The 26,479-nt window shown below is 40.1% G+C and overlaps 1 protein-coding gene across 4 annotated transcripts in view; it reads right to left on the bottom strand.

The window, feature by feature from the left end:
* Nucleotides 1-26,479, bottom strand: part of LOC147254950 (neurobeachin-like) — a 180,945-nt gene that overhangs the window by 122,285 nt on the left and 32,181 nt on the right. For all 4 annotated transcript variants that reach the window (XM_086216541.1, XM_086216540.1, XM_086216539.1 and 1 more), the window contains exons 2-13: nucleotides 25,640-25,871; nucleotides 24,357-24,457; nucleotides 24,104-24,199; nucleotides 23,483-23,604; nucleotides 20,972-21,098; nucleotides 19,174-19,293; nucleotides 17,223-17,369; nucleotides 10,771-10,968; nucleotides 10,546-10,679; nucleotides 8,608-8,716; nucleotides 6,821-6,973; nucleotides 4,735-4,903 (exon numbers count right to left, since the gene is read on the bottom strand). In XM_086216541.1, coding sequence (XP_086072667.1) covers nucleotides 4,735-4,903; nucleotides 6,821-6,973; nucleotides 8,608-8,716; nucleotides 10,546-10,679; nucleotides 10,771-10,968; nucleotides 17,223-17,369; nucleotides 19,174-19,293; nucleotides 20,972-21,098; nucleotides 23,483-23,604; nucleotides 24,104-24,199; nucleotides 24,357-24,457; nucleotides 25,640-25,871 — 1,708 coding nt within the window. The remainder of the gene's footprint in view (nucleotides 1-4,734; nucleotides 4,904-6,820; nucleotides 6,974-8,607; nucleotides 8,717-10,545; nucleotides 10,680-10,770; nucleotides 10,969-17,222; nucleotides 17,370-19,173; nucleotides 19,294-20,971; nucleotides 21,099-23,482; nucleotides 23,605-24,103; nucleotides 24,200-24,356; nucleotides 24,458-25,639; nucleotides 25,872-26,479) is intronic.

The following is a 26,479-nucleotide window of genomic DNA, read 5'->3' on the forward strand; positions in this document are numbered from 1 at the left end:
TGTATCTACTGTATGTATGTATGTACTGTATACATATATTCTGGAGTGTTCCTATGAGCTGATTCTTATTGTTCTGTTACACGCCTTCCTATACTTCTATCAGCTAATTAATGATGAATATTCAGTGACCATTTCTTTTTTTCATTTCTTGTGTTGTTTCATTAGCTATATTGGAAGACAGCCCCTGGTATTGCTTATTCTTTTATCAGCTGCCAGTTAGTGTTTAGTGTGTTTCTTCTAACTTAAAATACTTTAAGAACCCTTCCATCAGACTAATTGGCTCTAGCGACAGGCAGCTTAAAACATTACAAAGCTATTCAATCAGACACATCAGGGAAGACAGGACATGTCATATATTTCCACTCATGACAATCCAAACATGAATCCCCTGATTAGCAGTAGACTTAATGTCCTCCACATTGAGGCCAATCCATTTTGGCAGTAAAACTTGGCAGCTGAGTCATAAATTTGTATTCAACCTGTGCAGTCAGGTATAAACTCACTGGAGAGGTATTCAGTGGCAGTAGATGTGCTAAGTACTTTTCTCAGTGTGTCCTGAGTGTCTTTCTTTTTGTCTCTCATGATAAACTTCAACCTCCACCTTGGCTAGACACATGTTCATGTAAAGTAAGGGACTGTGTCATGATGACAGATCGAGTGGCAGCAGACACCTGACCATCCTGCATCAAACGGTCAGTGTAATCAATTATGAGGCTCCCCGAGATTGCAGGAGGACGCTAAGTATCATCGCATCCTGACACTGATTAATAGAGTGAGAAAGGAGAAGCCAGTGTGGCGACAGAGCCTGACATGGAAGGGATGATAAGAACATTATTACCACAGCCGCTGCATCCAAGTTATTCACAACCAATTATGCTCAACAGCTCTGCACAGCTCTGTTTTTTTGATCACAGATTACTTTGCTTCCTGCATCCCAAGGGTAGAGGGAGATAGTTTATTGGAAAACGATTTATGTCCTTGTGATTAATGCGTGAATCTGACTGGCTTATAACTGATGATAATTAAGTCACAGGATACAGCATACATACAGCATAATTCTACAAACTAAACCTATGAGACATTTAAAAAAATGTATATCTCCACTGCCTCAACGGTTTTGAATAAAGAAGGGCACTCTATTTTGATCACGGCAACAATAATTGTTTTTCAAGTTGGGCACAACTCCATTCTGCCACTAGTTTCTGAGTAACAGCATCGCCAATACAGTACTGGCACTTCTTCTAGCTGCTTTTCTTTCTCCATCACCTCAAAAATCTAATTTTACTTTAAAAAAAAAAGAGAGCTCGAATCTCTTCAGGTGTTTTCAGGTGCGCTGGTTTTCAAGTTGGGCACAACTCCATTCTGCCACTAGTTTCTGAGTAACAGCACCTCCGATACTGTACTGGCACTTCTTTTAGCTGCTTTTCTTTCTCTATAATATCAAGAGTCTAATTTTAGTTTAAAAAAATAGCTCACATCCCTTCAGGTGTTTCCAGGTGTACTGCCAAGGCCAACTATTAAATGACCAAAATTGCAGAAAGCAATTGTTTGTGTCAAGTTCTGAAAAAACAAACAAAAAAAAAACAACCACATGTGAGACCACTTTGGGTTCATGGTACAGAGGACAGTGTGGCGACGGAGCCTGACATGGACCGGATGAGAATGTTCCCTACCCTTCTTAATTGCAATATGAATAATTAATGCTCCCATCTCCCTCTCAACAACTTCCAAAGGATTTCAAAGGTGTAAATTTGAAGCACTGCAGGTGCCTGTGTCCATGGGAGTCATTTATCAGACTGAGGGCACACACAGACAATATTTGAGCCTGATCATATCATTCCTATAAAGCACATCTACTTGTCTGGCAGGTCTGATTTCTCCTGAAAACTAGATGGAAGCAGACAGAATTGAATGTGGTGACTAACTAAACAGCTTTTCATCACTTATTATTAAGTGAAACAGATGTACAGACAAAAGGAGAGCGATATAGATGGAGACAGATTATGTGTTGGCTTGAGGGTACATGTCAAGGAATGAAAGAAGTTGAGCAATGGGCATCTGTCTGCCAGTGCCTGCAGTACATAACTGAATGATACACAGCTTTAATTTGCAAGCACTTTCTATTAAGACTCAAGGAAGAAAAAAAAAAAAGGGAGGGGAAACAGAGAGAGCAGCTGCAAGAGCTTGGTTTTAAATGTCCTTGCTACATTGTTAGAATTGAACACTGTATCCACCTCTGTTTGGTCATTTCTCAGTTTAGAATGACAGACCAGCCAAATTAAGCACAGATTAATGAAACGTGACCAACTCTGAAGAATGTCCTCGAGGACAGTAATCCCTTTTTATCTTCCTCCGAATCTCCAAGGGATTCTACAACAATGCACACTATGTTTTCATTTGCCAAGTACATTGAGTGTATGTATCCCAGTCAGAAACACTTTTTTTTTTTTTTTTTTAGTCCAAGAGTTCCTAAGTTCCTGATGTCCAAGGTCCTTGCAGAAAGTTTTCCTAAAACTTACCTGACTCTTCACCATCAAAGTCTGGTTATGTCTTTGTGTGTTCCTGCCATACAGTCCACCTGGAATGGCACTGGTTTTCACACGTGAACAAAACACTGGCGTACAGAACAATCTCACTGACCCCAAGGTGACTCCCAGTTCACACTTAGCTGACACAGCCACATTACCTGCTGGTCAGGTGACGCCAACACGACCACATCATCAGATAATAAACTAATTATCTCTCCTACGCTCCACTCATAACAGAGAGGAGACTAGCCACTTCCCAAAATACAGTTTTATTGACAGGACTTTGTCAGTTGGATTGTCAGCCCATCGTCTTAGATCGAAATTATCTAGGTACAAGTTTTCATCACAAATTCAGACCTCCCCTGCATGTCATCATCAGGAGGGCGAAGGGATACCACACAGCATAAGCAGGGGAAAAAAAACCAGCAAATTGACAGGAAAAGGCAGAATGAAGGGTCTCTGGTCTGACCTATTTACAGATATGGGAAACCATATTGGGCTGCATGGTGGTGCAGTGGTCAGCACTGTGGCCTCACAGCAAGAAGGTTTCAGGTTCGAGTCCCGGCTCGGGCGCGGGATCTTTCTGTGTGGAGTTTGCATGTTCTCCCCGTGCCTGCGTGGGTTCTCTCCGGGTACTCAGGCTTCCTCCCACCGTCCAAAGACATGCAATTTGGGGACTCAGCTGATTGGATTCTCTAAATTGACCATAGGTATGAATGTGAGTGTGAATGGTTGTTCGTCTCTGTATGTTGGCCCTGCGATGGACTGGCGACCTGTCCAGGGTGAACCCCGCCTCTCGCCCGCAGATGCTGGGATAGGCTCCAGCCCCCCCGCGACCCTTACTAGTAAGGAATAAGCGGAAGACGACGATGGAAACCATATTATCCTGTAAGCCACATGGACACTACTATTGGTAGGAAATCAGTAATGATCACTAGCAAGTCTACTAGACTGGTTTGTTGTATATAACTTACTAGTGTGTCTGACTAAACCTCTGAAAAGGGAGCTACTTCTTTTTGTCCTGAGGTTCCTCCTTTGGCTAAAACTTGATTTAGATTTATGCATACGTGAATCCACTTTTTCTGCATATATACACTAAAATTATTTCTCTGCAGTCAATTCTGACATTGAATTTATCTTTAAAATAAATTCCATCCATCCATTTTCTTCCTCTTATTCCTGTTAAGTGTCGCGGGGGGGCTACGGGCAAGAGGCAGGGTTCACCCTGGACAGGTCGCCAGTCCATCGCAGGGCCAACACACAGAGACACACAACCATTCACACTCACATTCATTCCTACGATCAATTTAGAGTATCCAATTAGCCTAGTCCCCAATTGCATGTCTTTGGAAGATGGGATGAAGCCGGAACCCACGCAGGCACGGGGAGAACATGCAGACTCCACACAGAAAGATCCCAAGCCCAAGCCGGGACTCGAACCCGGAACGTCCTTGCTGTGAGGCAACAGTGCTAACAACTGCACCACCGTGCCGCCTAAAATAAATTCCCAAAAATTATTTCAAGAAATTACTAGCAGTGGTAGAACTAAAGCCCCTTTGACCGTGTGACAAGTATTACATCAATATTGTAAGAATACAAGCTTTAACCTTCCGGAAGCAGCTGTCATCAGGGCCTTAATGCAGGGTAAACTGTGCTCACTGTAAAAAACAACCCTTGTACCAGTGCTCCAATATTTCAACAACAGAAGAATGAAGAGTAAAGACGACAGTTCAAGGCCCCTTTGATTTCCTGCACAGCCTGTTTGGTAACATCCTGCTGTTTCATAGAGTGAGGATGTCAGTGGCCCAGGCTTCAGAGGCCTAACACCCACACTAAGAACCCGAGCGGAATGACATTACTAATGTGGCTTTTCTGCCTCACTATCATTTCTAGTGATGGCCATGGGGTACAAACAGCTGACAGGCAAGTGCTTCCATGTGGAGATGAGTCATTTCAAAAGCAGGAGAGCTGCTGCCATTAAAGTAAGTCACTTTGATAGCCGGCCTGTGCAGAATATGCACATTATGATTGGTTCATTCCCTGTGATTTCCTTTCAAATCACTTCACTTCAATGAGCCCTCAGTTTTACAGGAGGCACTATATCCACAACAACCTAAATCAAATTATATTCCACAACAGAGGACCTAATTAACTTACCTGGAATTCTTTTCTCCTCAAAGAAATGTGAAATGCTAAATGTGCTCACCAAGACCTTTTGGTATGATGCCGCTGCTGTCTGCCGGGTTGATGGCCCAGTAGTAGTACTTTAGAGTATGCATGAGTTGGAGCACCGTGCCTACTCGTCGAATCGTGTTGTAGATGGTTGCCGTGCCAATGAATTCAGCAGAAAGGTAAGTGTATAGAGAGAGCTGTACCTGGAGTGGGAACACACACATGCATATGCATCAATGTTACTAATTGCAGAGTGTGAGAATACATTTCAAATATGTGAAAAAAACAACTTAATCCCCTGACTCTTATACCTGTCTACATCATTAAGACATTCTAATGCGGTGGATTGCAGTTGCTGAGCATATTATCCTTTCAGGTCGATGGAAGTTGTGGCCACTAACCTTTTGTGACTCATTTTCATAATTATCGCAGCTCAACTTGGTTCAGGAAGGATTAGCCTGTCCCCTGAAATTAGTAACAGACCTTACACACATCCTTAATACCACCAGTCATCCCAGTACTAAATGCCAGGGGCTTTTCCCCATATGTCATAAATCAAAGGATATTAAAAAATCTAATGTGAGCCAACACTAAAAGCGAGAATAGGGTTAGGATGCAGGCCTGATGTGGTTTATGGCTACTGAAATGAAACACTGTGCTGTCAGGACACCATACTGCTGGTCATGTAATTTACATGGTAACAGAAAATTATAAATCATATTTATCTACTAAGACATAGTCAGTACACACATGTAATGAATTCCCACTACATGTTCTCATCATTAACCCAGCTGGTTGTCTGAAATCACTGCAGCTTGAGGACGGGACAGAGGAAACATGGACTGTGTGGCACGTCCTCAGGGAAGAAGCCAGCACAGTTCTCTATGCCCATGTAGCTAAAAGTGATCTAACCCACTTCATTACCTCACTGTTTCTCTCTTTTTGTCACCCTCTTTCTCTATGCTCTATTTTGGAGGACTGTTGCAGGCAAGCCTCCAGACACTTTTGTATTTATTACTTCCTTATATTTATTCATGGCTCGGTCCCACCAGCAGCAGCATTCCTGAGGCAAATGTATTTGCAACACAAACCTGGCTTCTCTGATATACCTCATCCCCTTTTTCCATGGGTCATTATAGTCAGAAGGAGAGCTGAAGAAAAAAAATCTAAGGAAGACTTAAAAAAACAAACAAAAAAAACTTTGTTTGAGATATACTGCAGTCACTCACTTTTCTCTAAAAGCAAGAATATGGTAAATGTAGCAGGTGTAGAGCTGCACTCCCGTCCTTCACGCTACACTTTCAGCTGAAATTGCATGTAATTATCCCTCTTTTATATATTTGGTGACATGTTTTATGAAAAACATGACTAAATCTCAGTTTTCAGTGTCAAGGTCTGGCTTGATTGAAAGCTAAATGATCCCTCTTTCAACAACCTCAAGTGCAGAGCAAAAGATGGATTGACATTTGTAAGTTGGAAGAAAAGCTAATTTAGGTTGGTGCTGTATTGTGCAGCAGTGTGACCTCTTGTGCTATGTTACTGCATGATGCAATACCTACATTGATTATTTGTGGTATCGAAATGAGTTCTCCATCAATGCAGATGGATGTCAGAAGGTTATGCAAGACAACAAGGACTATTTAATTTGACTTGGACTTTGAGACCCCTCAGACACTTGGCAGAGGTTTAGTCAAATTTAATTAGAACACAAACTCTCAAGAGGTGAAGTAATAAAATGATTGAATTTGACTACTCAAAAGACAATCAAAAGGGCAGTTGCCTTAATTAATATGTTAATATGCAGTTTAAGAAGTTAGTGGTGGGAGATGTAATTTTACCAACTGCAGTCATACTTCATCATGACTTTGTTTTTGTTTTTTTATTGTCCCTTTCAGCCAAGTCTAGAGTGGGACGCGTGCTTGACAATAAGCAACATTTCCTCCCCAGTTTCCAAATACATGTACAGGTTTCATTTCTCATCCTCACAGAAATGATGATGCAGCGTCATTCCTTGTAACAGTGGTGCAACTACTACTTCAGCATCTGCTGTGCATCCACTTCAGTCTGCTGACATCATGACACCCGTGTCTGCATGGGCCGAGTCGCATCTATCAGCTCACCTTGGCAGGGGTGTGGATCCAGATGGCAGCGTTGAACAGGATGTGGTCACACAGCTGTTTCAATAGTGGTGCACCGTGTGTCAGACCATCCAGATATTTTGCAAAAGAGAGGAATTGCTCTAATACAGCCCTGGTGATGTGTGCACGCGAGGACTGTAGGAAGAAGCACAAAGTCAAGTTAATTAGGGTCAACAATAAAGATAAAAAAAAAATGATAGTATTGCATTGTGACAGCAAATTACAAATCTAATATTGACTAAAGTGTTGATTTTCAAGTATTGGAAAAGCATTAATTTAACAAGATTTATGAATTTCAATTAAAAAGACAAGGATGAACGAGGAATTAAATGAATGTATAGAACAAATGGGAAAAATGCATAGGTTTTTTTAAAAAGGTATAATGTGTAATTGTTTTCACAGAGTACTCAAAGTGCTGTGGCTAAATGGATATTAGCAGCGCACAATCATCTGTTTAATCTTAGTTTAAGTGTAGTCCAAGGTGTATATTAAAGTTTATCAGTAAGATAAGAACCTGCGAATCCCTTAACGGATAAGCGGTATAGAAAACGGATGGATGAATGAACAGTCAGATAAGGATTAGTCTTTTGCAGGTATTTAAAAGGTTAAAATAATAAATTTATCCATTGATACATGTTTCTGATGTCTTGGGTTTCTTTTTTGCTGTTGCTGAATGTTATATGGTCCAGTTAAAATTTTTGATATATTTCTAAAAAAAAAGTTCAATAATTTGGTTATAAGTGTTGCTGACTTTTTTTCTGGAAGTTCCTGAAGATGCATGAGTTTGCCAACTCCCTTTTTTATAAGTTCTGTTAAAAGGATCCACAGGTTTGTTTGTTTGTTTGTTTGTTTGCCTTATTGGGCACCATCTTGACACAAAGTCCTTTTGTTAAGGTACTGAATCTTTCCTGAATCAATTAAGTTTCCATTTTACATTTCACTTTGACAAGTACCATCACCACTCCTTTCTGGCACCTGTTCTTCGCCACCCAGCTGGGGACTTGGTAAGGGCAGGAGAGACAGAGAGCGACAGAGCGACAGAGACTGAGAGATAAATGCAGGCGGAAGGGAAGGGAAGGTGTGGCATAAACAGATCAGGAACAGATGGTGTGATATGTGGAAGTGTGAAACCTGGCAGCAGGATGCAAGCAAGCGAAGAAAAAAAAAAGGTACATCTCTCGTGCCGACTCTGCCTGCCTGTTAGTTAACAGCAGCCGAAGCCAACGGGCAGGCAAGTCACTTAGTGACAAAGTGGAGTCATTTCTCAGTACTCCAGAAGAGCCAGCATTCTGGTGAGGCTGGCAAGCGGCTAGATCTGCATCACAAGATGGGTAATTAAAGATTGATGTGGAAGGAGAGAGAGAAATCGGGTCAGGGGTTCAAAAGGAAAGACAAATAGTTTTGTGGCATTCTTTTGGCTCAAAGACAAATTCAGGTCTTATCTATAGGCAATAGAAGATCAGAGTGTTGACAGGGCTGAAAAAGGGCCAACAAGACACACTGTGTCTCTATAGTGGGGAAGGCAACACGTTTCAAAGGAGACAAACAGGGTCTGAAAACTCAAATGTATCATTTCATTGAAAAGGGAAAAGAATGATGAGTCAATTAATATGAAATCCATGTTCAAAAGGAATATAAGTGATTCTGTAAGTGACCAAACCTTTGTTGCAAAAGTGGAGACAAGATACAGTATAAAACAAGGTAAATTAGCTTAACCGGAGGGGTGGCAAAGAAATTAGGAGTAAAGAAACTGTAAAGTTCTGTGTTACCTTCTCCAGCAGGTACCCGATAACCAAAAAGCCCTTTCCTCCCAGCATCTGCTCCTGCATGGCGACTGAGCTCTTCAGCAGCTCGACCAGAAAGGCCAAGAGAGTGGCACTGCAAACAAAAAACACATGCCATCTCACATGTGAACAAAGAGCCATCTCTTCATGAGCCCTCTGTCCAAATGGACACAGTCAAAAGGTGGCAAAAAAGTCATTCTATAAACTAAGAATTGAGACACAAAGGAGAAAGGGGTTATTTTCAGAGGATTGCTGAGAGTTTTAGCAAGCCCACCTCTTCCCCATCAGTTCAGAGAAAATGCTGAGGCTCACTTGGCTCTCCAGGGACAGAAATTGGCGTGTGTGTGTGTGTGTGTGTGTGTGTGTGTGTGTGTGTGTGTGTGTGTGTGTGTGTGTGTGTGTGTGTGTGTGTGTGTGCGGGGGGGCTGCATAAGCGCTACGTGTGTGAGGTGGCAGGAAAGGTCCACTCAAGGTGCTTTTTTCCTTTGCTGCAGGGCTTTTCAGTTGAAGCCTTTGGCTGAGCGACAGTGGTGCTCAGTGACGCTTTTTAATCGGCTTTCCCCCACATCCTCTAGTGGCCTCCGCTCTCGCACAACAATAACAAGGACACAATCACTACCATGCAGACTTGCCCATAGATGCAAGCCTGCACATACCGAACACCACATGCATACGAACCTGTCTCATCTAACGTTACCTTTACTATTCTGTGTCTGTTTGGCTACCTCATAAGTTTGAAGTAGCTAAATTCTTTCAACTGCAGCATCTTAGCAATTAGGTAGTCAAGGAAGCTCAAACAAAACTGGGTGGTACTCACAAACTCTTGGATCAGCCTCTGATATGTCAAGATGCTGTTTTGCTGTATCAAAATTGTTTAGAATTCAAGGTGGCACATATTGCGGTAATAATTTAATTCAAAGGACTGTATTTTTTATTACTATTTGCAATGCAGTTAGGAGGAGCCAAACAAGATCCACAGGCTCTACAGACCGTTAATTGTGGCAGAAGCTTTGAAACTCTTTGGCTGAACTGGATTTACAAGCACTCGTGTGAAAGGCAGGACTAGTGTTGGACACACTGTGAGTGAAAGACCTTAGACATGCTGGTGAGGGAGAAAGAGGGACAGAGAAAAGAGATGAGAGAAAACTACTGCAGCTTTGGGCTTGAAGGGTTTTGTGTGGCTGTGTGGTCAGTCCTTCTGTCAATGAACTAACACAGGATTAGAGCTCTGTGGGAGAGCTTTAAACTGGTCAGCTCCAATTCATTGGGAGGAGAGATGCAGAAACCAGTGAGAGGAAATAATAAAAACTGGACTGTAACGGATCAAGGTTTACACATGCAGACACTTCACATATTAAAATATTTGCACACAATAAACTACAGTGCATGATGAAAACTAACCAACTCACACTACAAAGCTAGGGCAGTTTGGCTCAGGTAGTAATGGTCATCTAGTAATCAGAGGGTTCTTGGTTTGGGTGGTTTGTGTAGCAGCAAAATATCCTGAATTCTGCATGTCAAGACTTTATCACCAAGAAGTCATTTAACATGACATCATACTGAGCCCAACATTATTTTGCACTAAAATTTAGAGTCAGAAGCAAAACCATCCAAGAATAGTGAGAATAATTCAGTCCAAATTTGGAGAAATAAGGTGTTTCTCTGCTGCAGTCAGACTTCTTGATTAGCATCAGGGCTGTTAAGGTCTCATCATTCCATTCTAACCTTGGATTCACAGGGAGGACCACAAAATGGGACATGAGAGAGGAGGATATACAAGCTGGAAGGAAGCTAGTTGCACTCTTGTTGCCATAATCAAAAATGATTTATTAAATCATTCCTCATGGCTATTCTTCACTATTTGATTTGACATGAATCATGAAACCATGCAACGAAACCTATCACAACAAACTACTGTCTTACCATACAGTGGTCTCCACCTGGCTGTCATTTAATTGATGGCAGTCGAGCTGAGCGAAGAGAGGAAAGAGAACTTGGATCCCACCGATGGAGTGGATGACACGATGGATGGAGTGAGTGACTGTGGCTTTCACATCCTGGGACGATAGAATATGGAAAAAAAGAAACATTAAACACAACTTTACAATGTCAATCTGGGAAACTTTAGAGAGAGTTAGAGCAGCTGACCTGTAGCATAAGGGCATGAGGTGAGTGAACAAAGATGGAGGCATTTTCTTTAGGCGAGGACTCCAGGCAGAGTTGTGCATCAGTGGCCTTGGCATTATAAGTGAAGGCGATGGAGCTGGCCAGCTTGCCGTCATACAACACCTGCTTGTGATGTTCTGCTAGGTGGATATCACTCTCAGACTTGAACTTAAATGTGCTCTGGGACAAAGAGATCACATGAGGGAGAAGTGAAGGAAAAAAAAAAAAAACGAGGAAAAAGACTGAGTGCAGAACTTCCTTCCTTGGCATGAACGCTATCTGTTCCTCCAGCTTTATCTTTTAATTATAACCTCAAGAATGAAAATTGAGACACGTGTTGATATTACGAACCACTGATTTCCAGAGGTCAGGATTTGCACATCTCTGTTATTCAATAACGCTATAATCAACAACACAATGCAACATATTAGCCTTTCAGTGATGCAAAAAATTAACAACTAAACAGGTTGTGTTAGTACAAGGTACGCAATCAAAGTGCAGTGTGTGGTTCCATTGCTTAAGGAAGACTACATTTGTGCTGCATTAGAGTAATGATGTAAGACAGGACTGGGATTTATATTTTAATAAATAAGACTCACCCCATAAGGGACATATGACACAGCTATGTAATGAATGTATTTATTGCATATCTGTCTTCTTCTTGTTAAATTTATGTTTAACTCAGTGCCTCGAATTTTTTTTGTGCGTGGTAACTTTGCTTGATGCTATCTTCTAGCTTCACCGCAGAGTATAATGAGAAGGAGGAAGTGGGTCTGGTGAGAGGGATCAAAGTTTGCTTTGATATCACAGATGATTGTTTTCCTGCATTAATATAACATCGCCATTTACGCCAGGCTGTCTTGCCGCTATCTAGAGCCATGGATAGTCACTGCTGAAAGCTCATGAAGATTCACCTCTATTGAACAAGTTAGTCTTACAAAGAGTAAAAACATTTTCATTCCAAACAGTAAGAATGGATGCATGGGTTTCTTATACAACAGATGAAAATATGAGAGGAATATATCGACTTTGACACATTGAAATGCAGTTTACGTTATGTAGCTTCAAGTTACTGTGCCCTGTCCCATTAAAGCAACTGTGTTAAAAAAAAATAATTTGGATTTATTTATTGGATGTCAGCATTTTACCCTCAGAGATAAGAGATAAAAACCAAGAACTAAAATACAGCAATTGGTAATGCTGCATGTGTAACCCTTAAAGTAAATTTCGTTCCGACCAAAATTTAAACCTGTATGAAAGAATTTATATCACTTCTTAATAGCTACTACGAATCCAACTGCCAAAATAATTTAGAGAATTTCTTGATTAAATGAAACTGACGTACTTATTTCCAGATGAAGTTGGATTCAAATCTTTTGATTACAGCTTGTTAGGGTCTGACCAATATGGGATGTTTCAGCCGTAACTGGTTTTAGAGCAAAAAGAAACTCACATCATCATCAACAAATACGTGGAACCGATATATAGTGGTGGATTTTTGTGCTGGACTGAAAATAAACCCTTTCGTGTCCATTATGCACCAATTCTGTACCCATATGACGATTTAAAAGGTACTTAGAAGGCTAATTTCTTAAACATATAACTTACTTTATTAAAAAAAAAAAATTGAAATGTCATACATGACCATTTCAATAAAGACCAAAATAAAATCCCTATCGGCTGGACACAGTACATTACACCATTTTTAAATCACCATCAGCATTGTTTTCTGAATTTTACATGCTATAAAAACAATTTTTTAACACTGGCACATATCTGAAAACATATATACTGATACCATACATCTGTGATGACAGGTTGGCCCTCGACGGGTATGTAAGTGCTGAAATATCAGCTGTCCAATACGTCAGTCGGGCCCCACCATTTGAATTTAATTATAATATACATCTTCCCCCACAACAGTCCAAACTAAACTGCCCTGGACAACTCTCCAATTTAGCTGTCTGGCCTCATGCCCTTCATAAAAGCACAGATAATGCCAGCATTTGGAAGCGGGAAATGGAGCACACTGTTCCTTTATATTCAGATGACCTGTTATTATCCGTCTTGGCTACATTAAACTCTCCACCATCAGCACTCTCTCAGCTCAGCCAGTTTAAGATAAATATGCACTAAAAATCAATCAGGAATCCCCTGACATTGACTACAAGGACGAGACAATTCAAAGTAGTAGTCACAAAGATTTTCCAAATTTACATTGTCCCTTGCCTAACAAGTAAACTGAATAGTCTCCTCCACTATACTGTACTTAGTCTGGTGTGCCAGTGCTGATTCTTCTCTTGCCTTTAGGAACCAACTCTGGCTTTGGACTAACAGCCCAGAATGAACTGTAACACGATGACAATTTCACCAGGATATTTTGCTTGCAGCTCTCGTCCGCTGTGTGTCATATACACCAAGAGCATGGGCACAGTTCAGGAGGACTTTGGCTACAGAGACTTCTCTCGTTTGATTCATGTGGCTGTCAACCATATTTTCACCCTCTCCCAACACAAGTCAACTTTGGCAATACTAGCGATGCAATTGGATTTTGAAAGCAGTGTATATGCTTTGGCAGGAGTATACAGTATGTTAAGCAGGTATTCCATTTTTTTTAGGGTTGATTTAAGGCCATTCAACTTTTTTTGGACAGATTTTCTCACACGGACCTGACAATCTGGCAAAATACCCTATAAACTTTGCAAACGTTCCATCTCCACAGCCGAATCTAAACAGCTAATGTTGGATGATTAAAATAGCAAAGTTAGATGCTGACTCCCAAACTGGTTCGGCATTCAGCTAATTTAGTTTGGCTGGAGTCAGTGAGCGAAAGAGCTTCATTAAACGTACACTAGCTTGTTTTTTTTCTTGTGTTCCATTTTCAGTCTGTGATTGCTGTTACTCTTTCTGAATGTTTTAGATAACCTCCTGTATGAATTGACAATCTGTGATTGGCAGTCAAAGCAAATGATCAGTGTCATGAAACAAATCAGCACAAAAACCTGTGATTTTTTTTTCAGCACTTGTTGCTGTTGACAGTAACCTCCTCACTGTAGGCATCACCTGATTGGAGCTTTAATCTACATGAATTGAATTCATCTTGGTTATCCTTAATTTTCTTAGAAACACTTCAGTAGTTTATCTTAAGACATCAAGTCTTTTATTTAAAAGGCATTTCCATCACTCAGTGACCACATTCATTATGCTAAACATAAATAACAGCTGATCGATAACAGACAAGTGTTCATTTGCTCAATCAATAAGCTGTTGACAGATGAGGCGAATTAATCTTACAAAAGAGTGTGAAAAGAAAATGCTTGGTAAAAGAAATCAATCCATCTAATCAGGAGGGTTTAAATATTGATGAATGAGGGAAATGTTCTTCATTCCCTCTTGGACTTCTGGTCAGCAAGCAGATGGTATTAAGAAAAGGAGAAAGGGTCCTAGTAACATGGTAGATAAATACAGTGTAACCAAAGGCATTCATGCACCTGCTTAAAGGGCATCTTAGGCAGCAAAAGGAAAAGAGGAAGCTGACAAATTTGTCAGTTGCGTAATGAGAGCAGTTCTTATTTTTTTAGATGCCATGACTCATAAAATTATTGCACAATAATTACAGATTGTAGCGTTTTTCATCCAAGATGTTGAATGTCTAAGATTGTAATTCTATTTTCAGTGCAAAATGACATGTAATTTACCAAAATTCTTGTACACTTGCCAGTATATTCTAGTGTGTTTTACAGGGAAGAAAGAGAAGCTTGAGAAACCAAGACACGTATCCCTCCAGTTGGATGATGAAAGGGCATAAGATGCATTGTGATCATCGGCAATGATCAAGTCCGAACAGAGGCCAGCAAGAATCTCATCATGTAGTCTTTAACATCCTTCAAAGGTTCCTGCTCATGGGACCCAAGTGACATGAAATAACAAGTTCCAGTACCCAACACTTTAGAGGGAACACTGGCTGAGAAGATGCTGAAGTCTTTGGTTGTGGCCAATAAACCCAGTAGCATTACAGCGTCATTCCACAGAGCAGCCGGTAATATAAAAGAATTAGTGCTCAGTTTCCTCCTTCCTCTCTCCGTGCCAAAGGCCATCACTGATGAGGGATATCCCACTGGCTGGCTCTCTCCCTCTATAAAAGACATGTACTTAACAAGATGGAGAAAATGCCTCACATCAGGATATCTGCATTTCCTCTTTGTACAAGAAGGAGGAATTTTGATCACTTTAGCTTTTTTCTCATGGCAGCACTTACAGTGCTTTGGCAAATCCTGCTTGTGCATCCTGTAATTTTATCCAAAAGTGCAGTCCATGCAGATTAAAACAATATCATCATTGTCCATTTTGGAGCGCTGGTATTGTGCACACTTTCATAAATGAAATAATTCCGGATGATATAAAACTGGGCTGTTGCTCTATGGAAAGCTTCCAGGCCTTTGGAAGCAGGTTGTGAGTGCTGCATGTAATTTTCTACATGAGATATTTCATCTTTTTCATGGCTCGTACACAGATATAACATTTATCTTTTCTGACAAGGAAGGGCCAAGATTGTGCCGCTCCCCCAAAGTCTCCTCAGCAACCTGTGATGCACACAGAAGGAGAGTGTCACTACAAATTAAAAGAAGAACCTATTTGGTAGTGATGATGGCGGGCAAAGACAGAAATAACTCCAGGTCATCATGAGAAATGATGGAATGTAATGGCTTAATTGTTTTGACTTGCCAAAGCAATGACTAATATTTCATGTTAGAGAGGCTGTCGCCAGATATTGCTGTGATGGCTGTTACTCTATGACTTCAAACCAGGCTTTTTTCCAAGAGCATGAAAACGATAAGAAGTTATCCAACGTAAACACACTGAGAGAGCTTTTTTTATTCTCTCGAGTTGTGTTTCCACTATTCCCTAGTATAAATCTTTCAGCCCATTTCAGCCCACATTTTTCTTGCTAAAAACAGCAATGTACTTGACAGATGACAGTCAGCTGCTATCAGCCATGGTGTCTGTAGATCCACTGCCATCCATCGATGTGATCTCCAAATGATTGGCACACAAATGGCAATACACAGCAAAAGTATTTTGGCATTTTCAGTGAAACAGCTGGAAGTCCATCTAGGCTCAGAGAGCAATTTTAAATACAGAGATTTGAAAAGAGCCCCAGGAAAAGATTTTGCTAATACATCTGAAAGATTTACAGTCATAAATCTTAACGAGCGGTGTTATGCAGTAGAAATAGTGACCCTGGGCAGGCTGCCAGCAACAATCTATACATAAAAAAAGACACACAAAAGTTTCAGTTACATTCATGTGAGTAAGGGGAAGCCTGTCAAACTTCAAAACATGAATGAAAAAAAACATGGGTTAGAAAATAATTCATACAGCCGCTCCACTACTTTTGTGAAGCTGAGTTAAAAAAGATATAGCGCACACTCTGATGTACGCTGGGATTTGACTAGCAGCTCAATTAAAACAGACAAGCTCCTCATCTTGTCTTGGACAGCACAATGTTACAACAACCGGTGGGCCTGACCTTGCTCCTAAACTCACCTCACGGGATCTGCACGATACACAGCTTCATCAGCTGTGTGTATGACTGTCTTCCTGTGACTTTTTCTGTGTTATTTCAGGAAATCGTGACTACTGCTGCACTGTGTTCATGTACACTCTGATAGAAGGTCTGCAGCCACAATGAAGAGGGGTAAGTAAAAGTAAGTCACCACCCGTTAGTAAAAACAAATCAAAACACTGAGTTCACCTGGGAATTGCAGGATGATCTGAAATGAAAAACATCCATCTCACAGGCTTCAACAGAGAAGGTTTTGCTAAGCGTTTCCCCGTCTTCGTGCCACATATTGTTCCTTCCTGCTATTGAAGGACTAATTTCAGCTCGAGAGCAAAGAGAGCCAGTGTAAAATTGTTCAAAGCTTATTTAGTATTGCGTGTCATTCCCTTATTTGTTCCTTTGCTCTGTGTTTGATGAGTGCACAGTTTGAAATTGTGACGAAACAGCAGCACTTTGTAAGCACAAGAAAGAAAAAGGCAGAAGCCTGCATAAAAACCTCCTGCAATAAAAAATAATACATTACAATACAAACAATAAAAAACGCAAACCCTGTGGTTAACATTCACTGTGATGCATTCATTATTTTCACAATCTTTTCTCAAGAGGGGTGCCAACACCTGGAGCAACAGATATAAGTAAGCTCAAGACTCTATCCCCCCAGATAGCCTGCCGCGTACCTCTGTGTATTGTGCCATTATGCTGCAGAAGCAGGTAATTTATGTGGTCGTTTATCTTAGAAAGCCCATCGCTCCCAGGATACAGAGACAAGGCAAAGGAACTGCAGCAGGGCAGTAGGGCTTCGATTTCTCAGATTGATAGGTTATGCAGGCTGCTCACATGTAATTTAATTTAGCCACCCTCAAGTACCTACCTTATAGCCTGGTCCTAGCTGATGAATTGCAAATATTTGGGCAGGATTGAGAGCTTCACTGAACACGTAGACGGCTCCTAGCTGTCCACAGAATACTCTGTTAGCATCCGCTGTCTCTGAGGACCCGAGGAAGCACTTATCATAACTCTGCAAGGGAGCATAGAGACAGGCTACGTAAATATATACTGTGGGACTTAGAGATTAAAACAGCTTGAAAAGGTAGAGGGAAAAAAGTAAGTAACAAAAAAAAAACTAAATTGGCACACAAGTACACAACCTCTGAACACTCTGGTGAATACTTTTACAGTGTGAGTTCCAATCTAATGAATGTAACCATTCCTAGTCGGGGGATGGAAAAATATTGGCACTGAATTGTATTGTGATATTTCCTCTTGTGATATGAAATCCATACACTGACATCAAAAATATCAACTTTATTAGAGCAGCGAGTAGTCCTGCTTTGTTTTTTTTAAGGAAATTAAAGACTGTTAGTTTATTTTCAACATTTCATTCTCTAAACTTTTCTTATTTGTCTGAGAGACTTCTCGGGAGAAATGTTTGCATGACGAAAGATGATAATTGAAGTTGTGGGTTGACCCTGTTACATTTGCCCAGCTAGCTGAATTATGAGATTCGGTTCCAAGTGTTATGTTTCACTCAAGTGGAAACAATTTTCTGACTCCCACTCTTAATGTTTTCAAGTGGTTACTGCTGACACAGCCAGGGCAAAGACTGGATTGCTTTTGTTTATTGATCATTTCCCTCAGAGCCAGGCGACAACCGACATTTCAAGACACAAAAAAGCGACACCCTTTTTGGGAAAAAGAAAGAATCATGTTTGCAGAAAAGGCGAGGCAAAATTCTTATTGTTTGGTAAATAACATAATTTGAGGATATATTCACACAAACTAAAACAGGATTTGGCCTCAGTGGAACAATGAAAGCTGACAACATTTCTTTAGTATGTGTTGACAATTCTAAAAAAGTAAGAGATACTGTGTAACAGAGACAGAGATTGATATATACTTGACAATTCCTTTCTGGATCACCAGGCTGAATTCATCATGGCGTTAATCAAGCCTTTTTGTTCCTCGGTGGCTTTAATATCCAGTGGCAGACAGAGTTGCACTGGGGAAAAGGAGGCTTATAGGGTATCAATCTAAATGCAGATGGTGTCATCTAATGTAGAAATTTCAATTTAATATTAACTTCATAATGAGCTAAAAAAAAAAAGTGCGTCACTTATGTCTTTAAACTCAGGTCTTGATAGTATATATTGACACAATGCAACACTGAATATAGTACATTAAAAAAAAAATCAAGGACAAAATATTTAAAATAAAAATCGGGGAATGACATTTAAGTCAATAGTAAAAGAATATTCTACATACGAAAAGTATTTCTACCACATCAGGTCAGTTTGTGCATCGAACATCTTAAATGTTAGCAAAAGTCCATGGCCGGTAGCAGCTCTCCAGCTGTCAGCTATTATTATAAGCACATAAATGGAAATGGGCTTCTCTCATATCTGATATTGTCCTGCAGTGTTTTTGATGCGATTTCTCGGCAACGCATGTGGTCTTGCAGCCACCATTGATAAGATCCTCATCTGGATAATGAACACTGAAGGGTGGTAAATCTTCAAGAGAAACTACCCTTCATACATTGCTACAAATTTAGATTAAAGACCAAGGCAGAAACACCTGAGTGTGACAACAGATTTGGTTCATTTAAACATGTAAATTTGTGTTGTTGTGGTACAAGACGTATTTTAATAAGGGAACATCTCTCGTGATTTGAATGTTTACACAATGTGTAATGTATTTTTTTCTCCACATAGCAATTTAGCAATTTCCAGTCTTGTGAGATGTTGCATCTTCAATCTATAATAGAACAAAATAAAATAGATTCAGTGTGGACAGTGTGGAGGCGAACCAGCGAGGGTACTTACGTCATTTGTGTTAACATGCCACGCCATGTCTCCGTAAGAGACCAGCTGCCCGTTAACATAGCATCGGATTTCACTGTTTCTCCAGCGGCTGTAGATGTGAACTATGCTAATCATATACCACTGAGGGTGAGAAGAGAATCAGATTAATAAGAGTGGACAAGTGATCTTCACAACGGGCCCATTACCAGATGGTTAGCATGTTGTTGGGTTTTTTTTTTTTTTGTGATCACAATCTGAACGACAATGGCTTAAAGAGATTTCTTATTTGAAACCGCAAAATACCACAGCTCTTCTATTACGTAAGGTCCTCAAACCTGCAGTGAAACACCATGAATAATAGATGGCAGGAAAGGCAAAGAGAAAGCCAAACAGGTTGTATTTCACCCCTGAAATATTATTTGCAATTATACAGGGTTGTGACACTAACACAGCTACTAAGATAAATGTGCATAATGTCATGTCAAGAACTAATAAAAATGAATGATTTGTAACTTTTTAACCACCATGTATGCTAAAAGTACAAAGCAACAACAGATTTCTGTCCATATTTTTACAGTACTCATCCGTATTAACAGTATTATATGCCTGAATAATGACCTGTATAGTGTAAAGTGAAAAATAGGTATGAAACTCCATATAATCAGTCGCATGATGATAACAGTGTATTCATAAATAAACCACAGTTATCTTTAATACTGCTTACAAACTGAATTCATTTAGCTTTAATGCAAAGTAATCTGGTCTGAATTTAATGTGATAAAAATCCATTTCAAATTGATTCATTTGCTAATGCATAACCTGTAGATACAATATTTCTTTGCATCAGTACATTCTCCAGCTGCATGTTTATAAATTGCAAATTGCCTCTTCAACTTTTCTATTTTTATCTGAGGTTTCATCTCACATTCTGTGTGCTCACGCAGCCATTGTGCCACTAATTTCAGAAGTGACAGGAAACTAGATTGTGTCAGACTACTCCGTTAACATCAAATCAAGCCAGAACATGAACGAGATTTAAAGTCAATTTGAAGACATACAGTCGCTTAAAGCATATGACAGTTGATTGCAACAGATTTTAGCTTGCAATCAGTACCACCCATCAAACACCTGTATTTCAAATACATAATAGAAAAAAAGATAATAATTTAAAAAGATAAATAATTCTGAATGAAAATAAAATAAATAGTGGCTGATTTAACTCTGAAAATAATTTGATATCACTATCAAACTATAAAAATACATAGAGAATAAAGTGATTCCTGCCTTCTGAAGATGATGAAAAATACTTGACATTTAAAAGAGGTTTCATGTTCAAAGGGAGGGGTACACGCTGGCCAGAGGTAAATTAGAACAGCACTTATCCACAGATGCCTGAACCCAAAAACTTGAAGTCTATTGAATGCCAATAAAAGAAGCCAATAATAGAGCAGGTGGTGGGCAGGATCTGGTGTAACCACAACTGCAGGGTGTTTTTGTTTTGAATCACATCCAGCATCTGGAAGGTTTTTCAGCTTAAGCCACAATAACATGATGTGCTTCATTGACAGCCAGAGTTTAAAAAGCTATTATGATGTTAAAAAAAGAAGCTACCTCATATATCTTATTCCAAATTTTAATTCCAAAGACATCAAACAATATTTTCTCCAATCCTTTGCAAGGGATGAATATGAAGCTGTATTGTTCTATGTCGGTCTACTCAAGCGTATGTGTGCTTCTATTTAAGCTGACAGGGATGAATTGTCTGACTTTCACCTTATATGACATCGTGAGAGTGGTTCAAAACAAAAGCCGCACTTACTTTCCTGGGCTGAAAATCGAATTTCACACAGTGCTGGAAACCTTTTCCTTTGGATTTGAGTGATGTCACAATCAGGCAGTTACCAACAAAATGTGCTGAGTACCCGATGCCCTTGCTGGTGCGAAAACTGTGGAAAGAAATATGAACAAATCAAGAAGTGGATTTTTGAGAGAGTAAAACCAATCAGGTGGTCAACTCCAGGCGAAAGGAAGGGGCTTTCCAACTTTTAATTAGTGAACTATAGTTTATATATTGTAATATGACCTTAGGTGTCTTGAAAGGTGTCCTAAAATGAAAAAAAAAAATCATTACAAACACTATTACTGAAGGTAATCCACTGAGTTTATAGCTGTAGGCACTAGTGTTTAATCTTGTGTTGTTCGCTGTGTTCACACTTCCTTCTTGACTGCATCTGGAGGTGCTTTGGCCGATCAGACCACATTGCACTTGTCTATACGTGGTACTACTGTAGCTACAAACTAATTTCCCTTTGGGGACAATAAAAATCTTCACAGTGTCTTAGGTGCATTTACATCTGTACTTTAATGTAGTAAGGGACTATCTGATTGCAAGCATATCAACCAAAACACATTTGAATGTGTAAACAGCATCAGTGATCAGATCTCAAAGCATCCTGGCTGCTGCCTGAGTGCGATTCCACCTGCTATCCATGTGTGATTGGATCACATGCCAGGTCTAATTCAGACAATACCACGACAGCTTCAACCTGATTAATATTAAAATGAAATCATGACATTACGCTTCATTTCAACCACATCCTGAAGAAACAGTGTCTGTCAAAACCATTCGGTGTTCTCTTTTTTTAGGGATATATTATTTAACTTTAACATGACCTAACAAATTAAGCATTTAACGGCATCCTGGACTCAGTGTGAGTGTGCCTGAAGCAGGCCTAGCGGCTTCCCTTTCTCCACAGGACAAAATACATTCGTTGAGGGAGGATTCTAACTGAAGGGTATTGGAGGCTGCGGTTTTTTGTTTTTTGGGGGTTTTTTTTGGGCTTCAAACACTCCCTGCCGAGCATTCACTCACTAACAATCCAAATCTACCTCACATTCTTCTCAGAGCAATAACTAGTGAAATAGTGTTTTTGCATCTGGAATGCAAATTATTTCAGGAAGGAATAGACAGGTAGCTCTTAAGACTTGCTTGGGGTATTCCTGCCTCTACCTGTAAGCATGAACAGACCCTTTACAGTCCAATCTCTGAACACACACAAAGACAAGCGTCTTTTCTTTCTTTGTTTGGACTGAAGCTGCTCACTACACTTCTACAGTTTTTGGAATTATAACAGTCTCCCATCCTGAACACCCTGAAGTCCCCAGCAGCACCTACACCCACTGGGATTATCTAAAACAAACAGACCTTTTTGTCAGGGTACATAAAGAGAGCAAAGGTTTTATACTGGGTGCATGCAGCGCTTAAGATATAGAGCCCCACATCTTGCTACAACTCAGCCACCTCCTGCTGACAAGCCTGCTTGTGATTATTCATCAGGTGGAGAGCAGCAACCTTGGTCCGCTTCTGAATATAAAATTCCTTTTGTTGTCGACATACTCTGCCACTGAGCGCCAAGACCCTCAGAGATATGCATAGGTTGGCAGATGAGGATTACCTTGGCATATCTCATCCTTTTTTGTGACTTTGTCTATGAGGAATCACTGCCACATGAAGATTAAAAGCTTCAACAACACTATTCCGATTTTCCTTGTTACTCGTCAGTGACAGACAGAGCAAGACCTTTCAAGGTGAGAGGGTCTTGTAGCAATTGTAGCCAGAAGCCTCAAAGCCACCCCTACATCTTTAATATACACTCTGTCTTTCATATACCTCCATAGCTCTTTTATGTATCTCCTTGTATTCTGGGATATTCCCTTCTTGAAAACAAGAAGGAGCTGAATATCACTGCATGTCAGGTTTGGATATTTATCCACAAACCCCTACATAAGCTGATATGAAGCCGAATTCTGACCGCATCAAGTGCTGCTGCGAGCTGTGGGTTAGCGTTTGAACCAGAGTCAAATATCAAAGAAAAACAGCCTGACGTCACACTGCAGCAGCCAATTTCTATCCATCCATACATCCATACACACCCATTGTATCACTGCATTGTATCATCCCCTGTTGTATTGCACCCTTTCCCTGTTAAAAACCAGGTTACTTAAATGTTGAATTTCTACATTTTGAAGAAAAGCATTACCCTTGAAAAACAACTTCCAGCCCTAATCTGCTTCACTGGAAAAATCACTGTTAATTAGACAAAGTATCAGACAGAAAAGTGGTTTGTCAATAATGCTGCTGAAGGCTTTATATCTCTCTAGAGAGTGGAAATGATTTCTCATGCAATGCTAAAGATTAGGGTGATGAAAAACAGGAAAGTGTGAGGTTTTGACTGTCATTATGTAGATTTACTGCACCAGGGGGTGTTTGGAGTGTATTGACAATATTGGAAACACAGAGCACACATGTATACAGAGATTGTGTCTTTACCAGTAGAGATACGGTTTGTCCTTGTCAACATTGATGTTGTTCAAAGGATCCATTCTGAACCAGGTGTTGAATGTAAACCCATTCTGATAAGGCCACTTGGCAATAGGAGGTAAAGCAATGGCCTGGGGGCAGAAAAAAGGCAAAAAGCACAATCAAACAGTTTTAAAATTCAAGTAAGCTGTGCAGAAATTAACTCAAGGGTGAGTATCAAACTAAGGAGGTCGACATATCACAGTGTATAACTGTGATACTCATTTCTGAAATATGAAAAAGGCTATTCCACATCTGTTTTGCTGGAACTGGCACAGTGCAGCTCGATGAGTCAGGTTGGATACAAATGGGTCCATCAAAATGATATTGCAACATCAGAAAATAAGCAATTTGTATTCCTTCTCCCAGTTCTTTTCTGACATGTGTCATGGAGTCCAACGGATATTATGAATTTATTGATGTACACTCTCAGACATGAACATTATTTTGGGGCCAAGTATGTTTAATCTACAAAAAAACAAAAAAAAAACAACAATATATATATCAAATCTAACAGCAATCCTATATTTAGATTTTTCTCCAATGGAAGTTTAAAATCCATTACAGAATAGAAAAGATTTGAACACTTACTGCTGCACTGCGACCAGGAAAGTTGAAGAAGGCATCTGGACTGAGTCTCTGGGGCATCTGATTCAGCACTGATAACATTTTGACAGCATGCTTCGGCTGCACAGAGTAATTACAAGACAGTCAATACACTATCAGTTTCCCCATTCTGTTGTTAGTCCGTTACATAACAAGATCAGTGAGATGGCTCTCTAGGGGCAACTCAAGTGACACACTTCTGTCCAGCACACTGCATCTGGTCCTCACTCTCACTTACCCACAGGCCTCCCTCCCCTTGTAGCATGCTGAAGAGAAACTTCAGCTCTCTCACGGTGATGCTGTAGCTGGCGAGCACTCCCAACATATCCACTAGCAAGTCTTGATGGCAAGATAGCATACGAACATCAGCAGATACATAGAAACGAGAGAGGAAAGATAGAAAACACCTGCAGATGTTGGTGAAATTAACTGCTGCGGTAATAAAAATGGATGGTTCTTTTTCCTTGGTTTCACGTCCCTCTCTCTGAGTGAACTTTATTCTACTTATTACAAAAACACTTCCACTACAATTACATGGAAACTGACTTGTAAATCAAAGTGATAACTAAATTGGTACATAGCTTAGAGGCATACTAACACCACCACAGGGACAACACATTCAGACTTCATCAGCTGCAACATAATTTGAATGCCACACAAGGTAGGAATATAATTTGCACAATGAAAAAAGTCAAAGTGACACTGGCTTCCACACATAGCAACAATGTACCAGTCAGGTGGTCCCTGCTGCAAAGTTCAACACCTCATCCTTATTTTTAATTAAACACCAGGGAAGCATATACATAAACACTTTAAAGAAACAGACTTTTTTTTCATTTATGACATTTTAATAATAATTCATTTGTAGATCAAGGATGGATTCTGAAGTGATCGTAGTGCTTAATTTAAGTCCATACGGTAAAAACACACGAAACGAATAATCGAATGTAGAAAATCGATCAAGCATTGGCCAATTTATGAGCGTGAGGCACTTCTGCTAATACAGAAACAATTAATGCAGTGCACTCAGAAAATCATTCATTTAAATAATCTGACTTTAAAATGTAAATCGTCATATATTTGCAAATGTTTTGTCCCAATTTGTCTTTCAAAGCCAATAATGACTTAACGTGTTGGAGTGCTGCTTGAGTACATATGGAGCTCACATTTGTGCAAAAGATGATGAAAATTTGCATGTAAAAGAGTGGCATGCTTCAGCTTTGCGCAAGCAGCTGGACACAAATTACTGCATTCAACCTATTTTTGCGTTACATCCATGCTTATCGGAGCTGCAGCTGATACCTGTGTCTACTGCAGGGTCTTCTGAGCCAGGACTGAGTGCCTATTCAACACATGGGTGTTTTTTTGTCTTGTGCCAAAAGGGCTTCAAACTGACATTTCTTTTAAAGGAAATAAGGTTTTAGTCCTATCTATCTGGTGTAGCAACATTCAAAAAACATTTCTATATAAAGATATGGAGAAAGACGTGCTGCCAGACTGAGAACTAAAAATAAAGCTCACCTGCGATCATGTCATCCACTGAGCTCATTTTGAGCAGCATCTGTTGGATGAGGCCCACCTCAGTGCTTGTCTGCAGGTTTCGAACACTCTTCCGAAGGATGGCGGTGAACATGCTCCAGATTTCAGCTTGGCAGGTGACATCACAGTGCTCCAGCAGCTCCAGGAGGCAGCCGATGCTTTCAGAATCCTGAATTATGAAGTTTGTCTCTAAATCAAACTCACCACCGACCAGCTGCAGAATAAGAAGGGACAGAAGGAAAGAAGGCGGCTGATTTGTCGGCCTCTTGCATGCTGTTTTTTTGTTGACGCCGTGATTTCTGGTATGGAACCAGCTTTTAGAGGCAAGGCTTTTGGAACCAGGTTTCAATATGTTTCTTGATCTTTTATTTTTTTTGTTCCTCTGAGGTGATAATAATTGACAAGACCCTTTCTAGGTCACCACTCAGAGGAGCAACCCAGCACTGGAAGAGGAGACTGAGAGAGGTCGCTTTTCTTCTAAAAGGTTTGGATCGGAATTTAACCACCCATGAAAATAAAATAGCCAGTCATTTAATGAAAAGTGGAGCAGACTGGAGTCTTTACAACCCTGCTGCCCCATTTGAGCCACAAATGAAAGAAGAAAACAACAAATCAATAATGCAGTTCTTCACATTCAACAAGCATGAAATTAGCCCTTTAAAGAAGTGCACAGTATGTATGGAAGGCACTGACAACAACTTGTTGGTGGGCATCAAAGCGCGTAGGTGGAAAATGGGCCTAGATACCCTGTGGACATTACTTTGATTGACAGGTAATAGCTAGGAGATCCAAAGTAGACTCAAGTAGTGAAAAGAAACTAGG

This window comes from Aulostomus chinensis, chromosome 10 (genome assembly GCF_037954235.1).
Source record: "Aulostomus chinensis isolate RoL2024-O1b breed Wild chromosome 10, RoL_Achi_v1.0, whole genome shotgun sequence".
Lineage (NCBI taxonomy): Eukaryota > Metazoa > Chordata > Actinopteri > Syngnathiformes > Aulostomidae > Aulostomus > Aulostomus chinensis.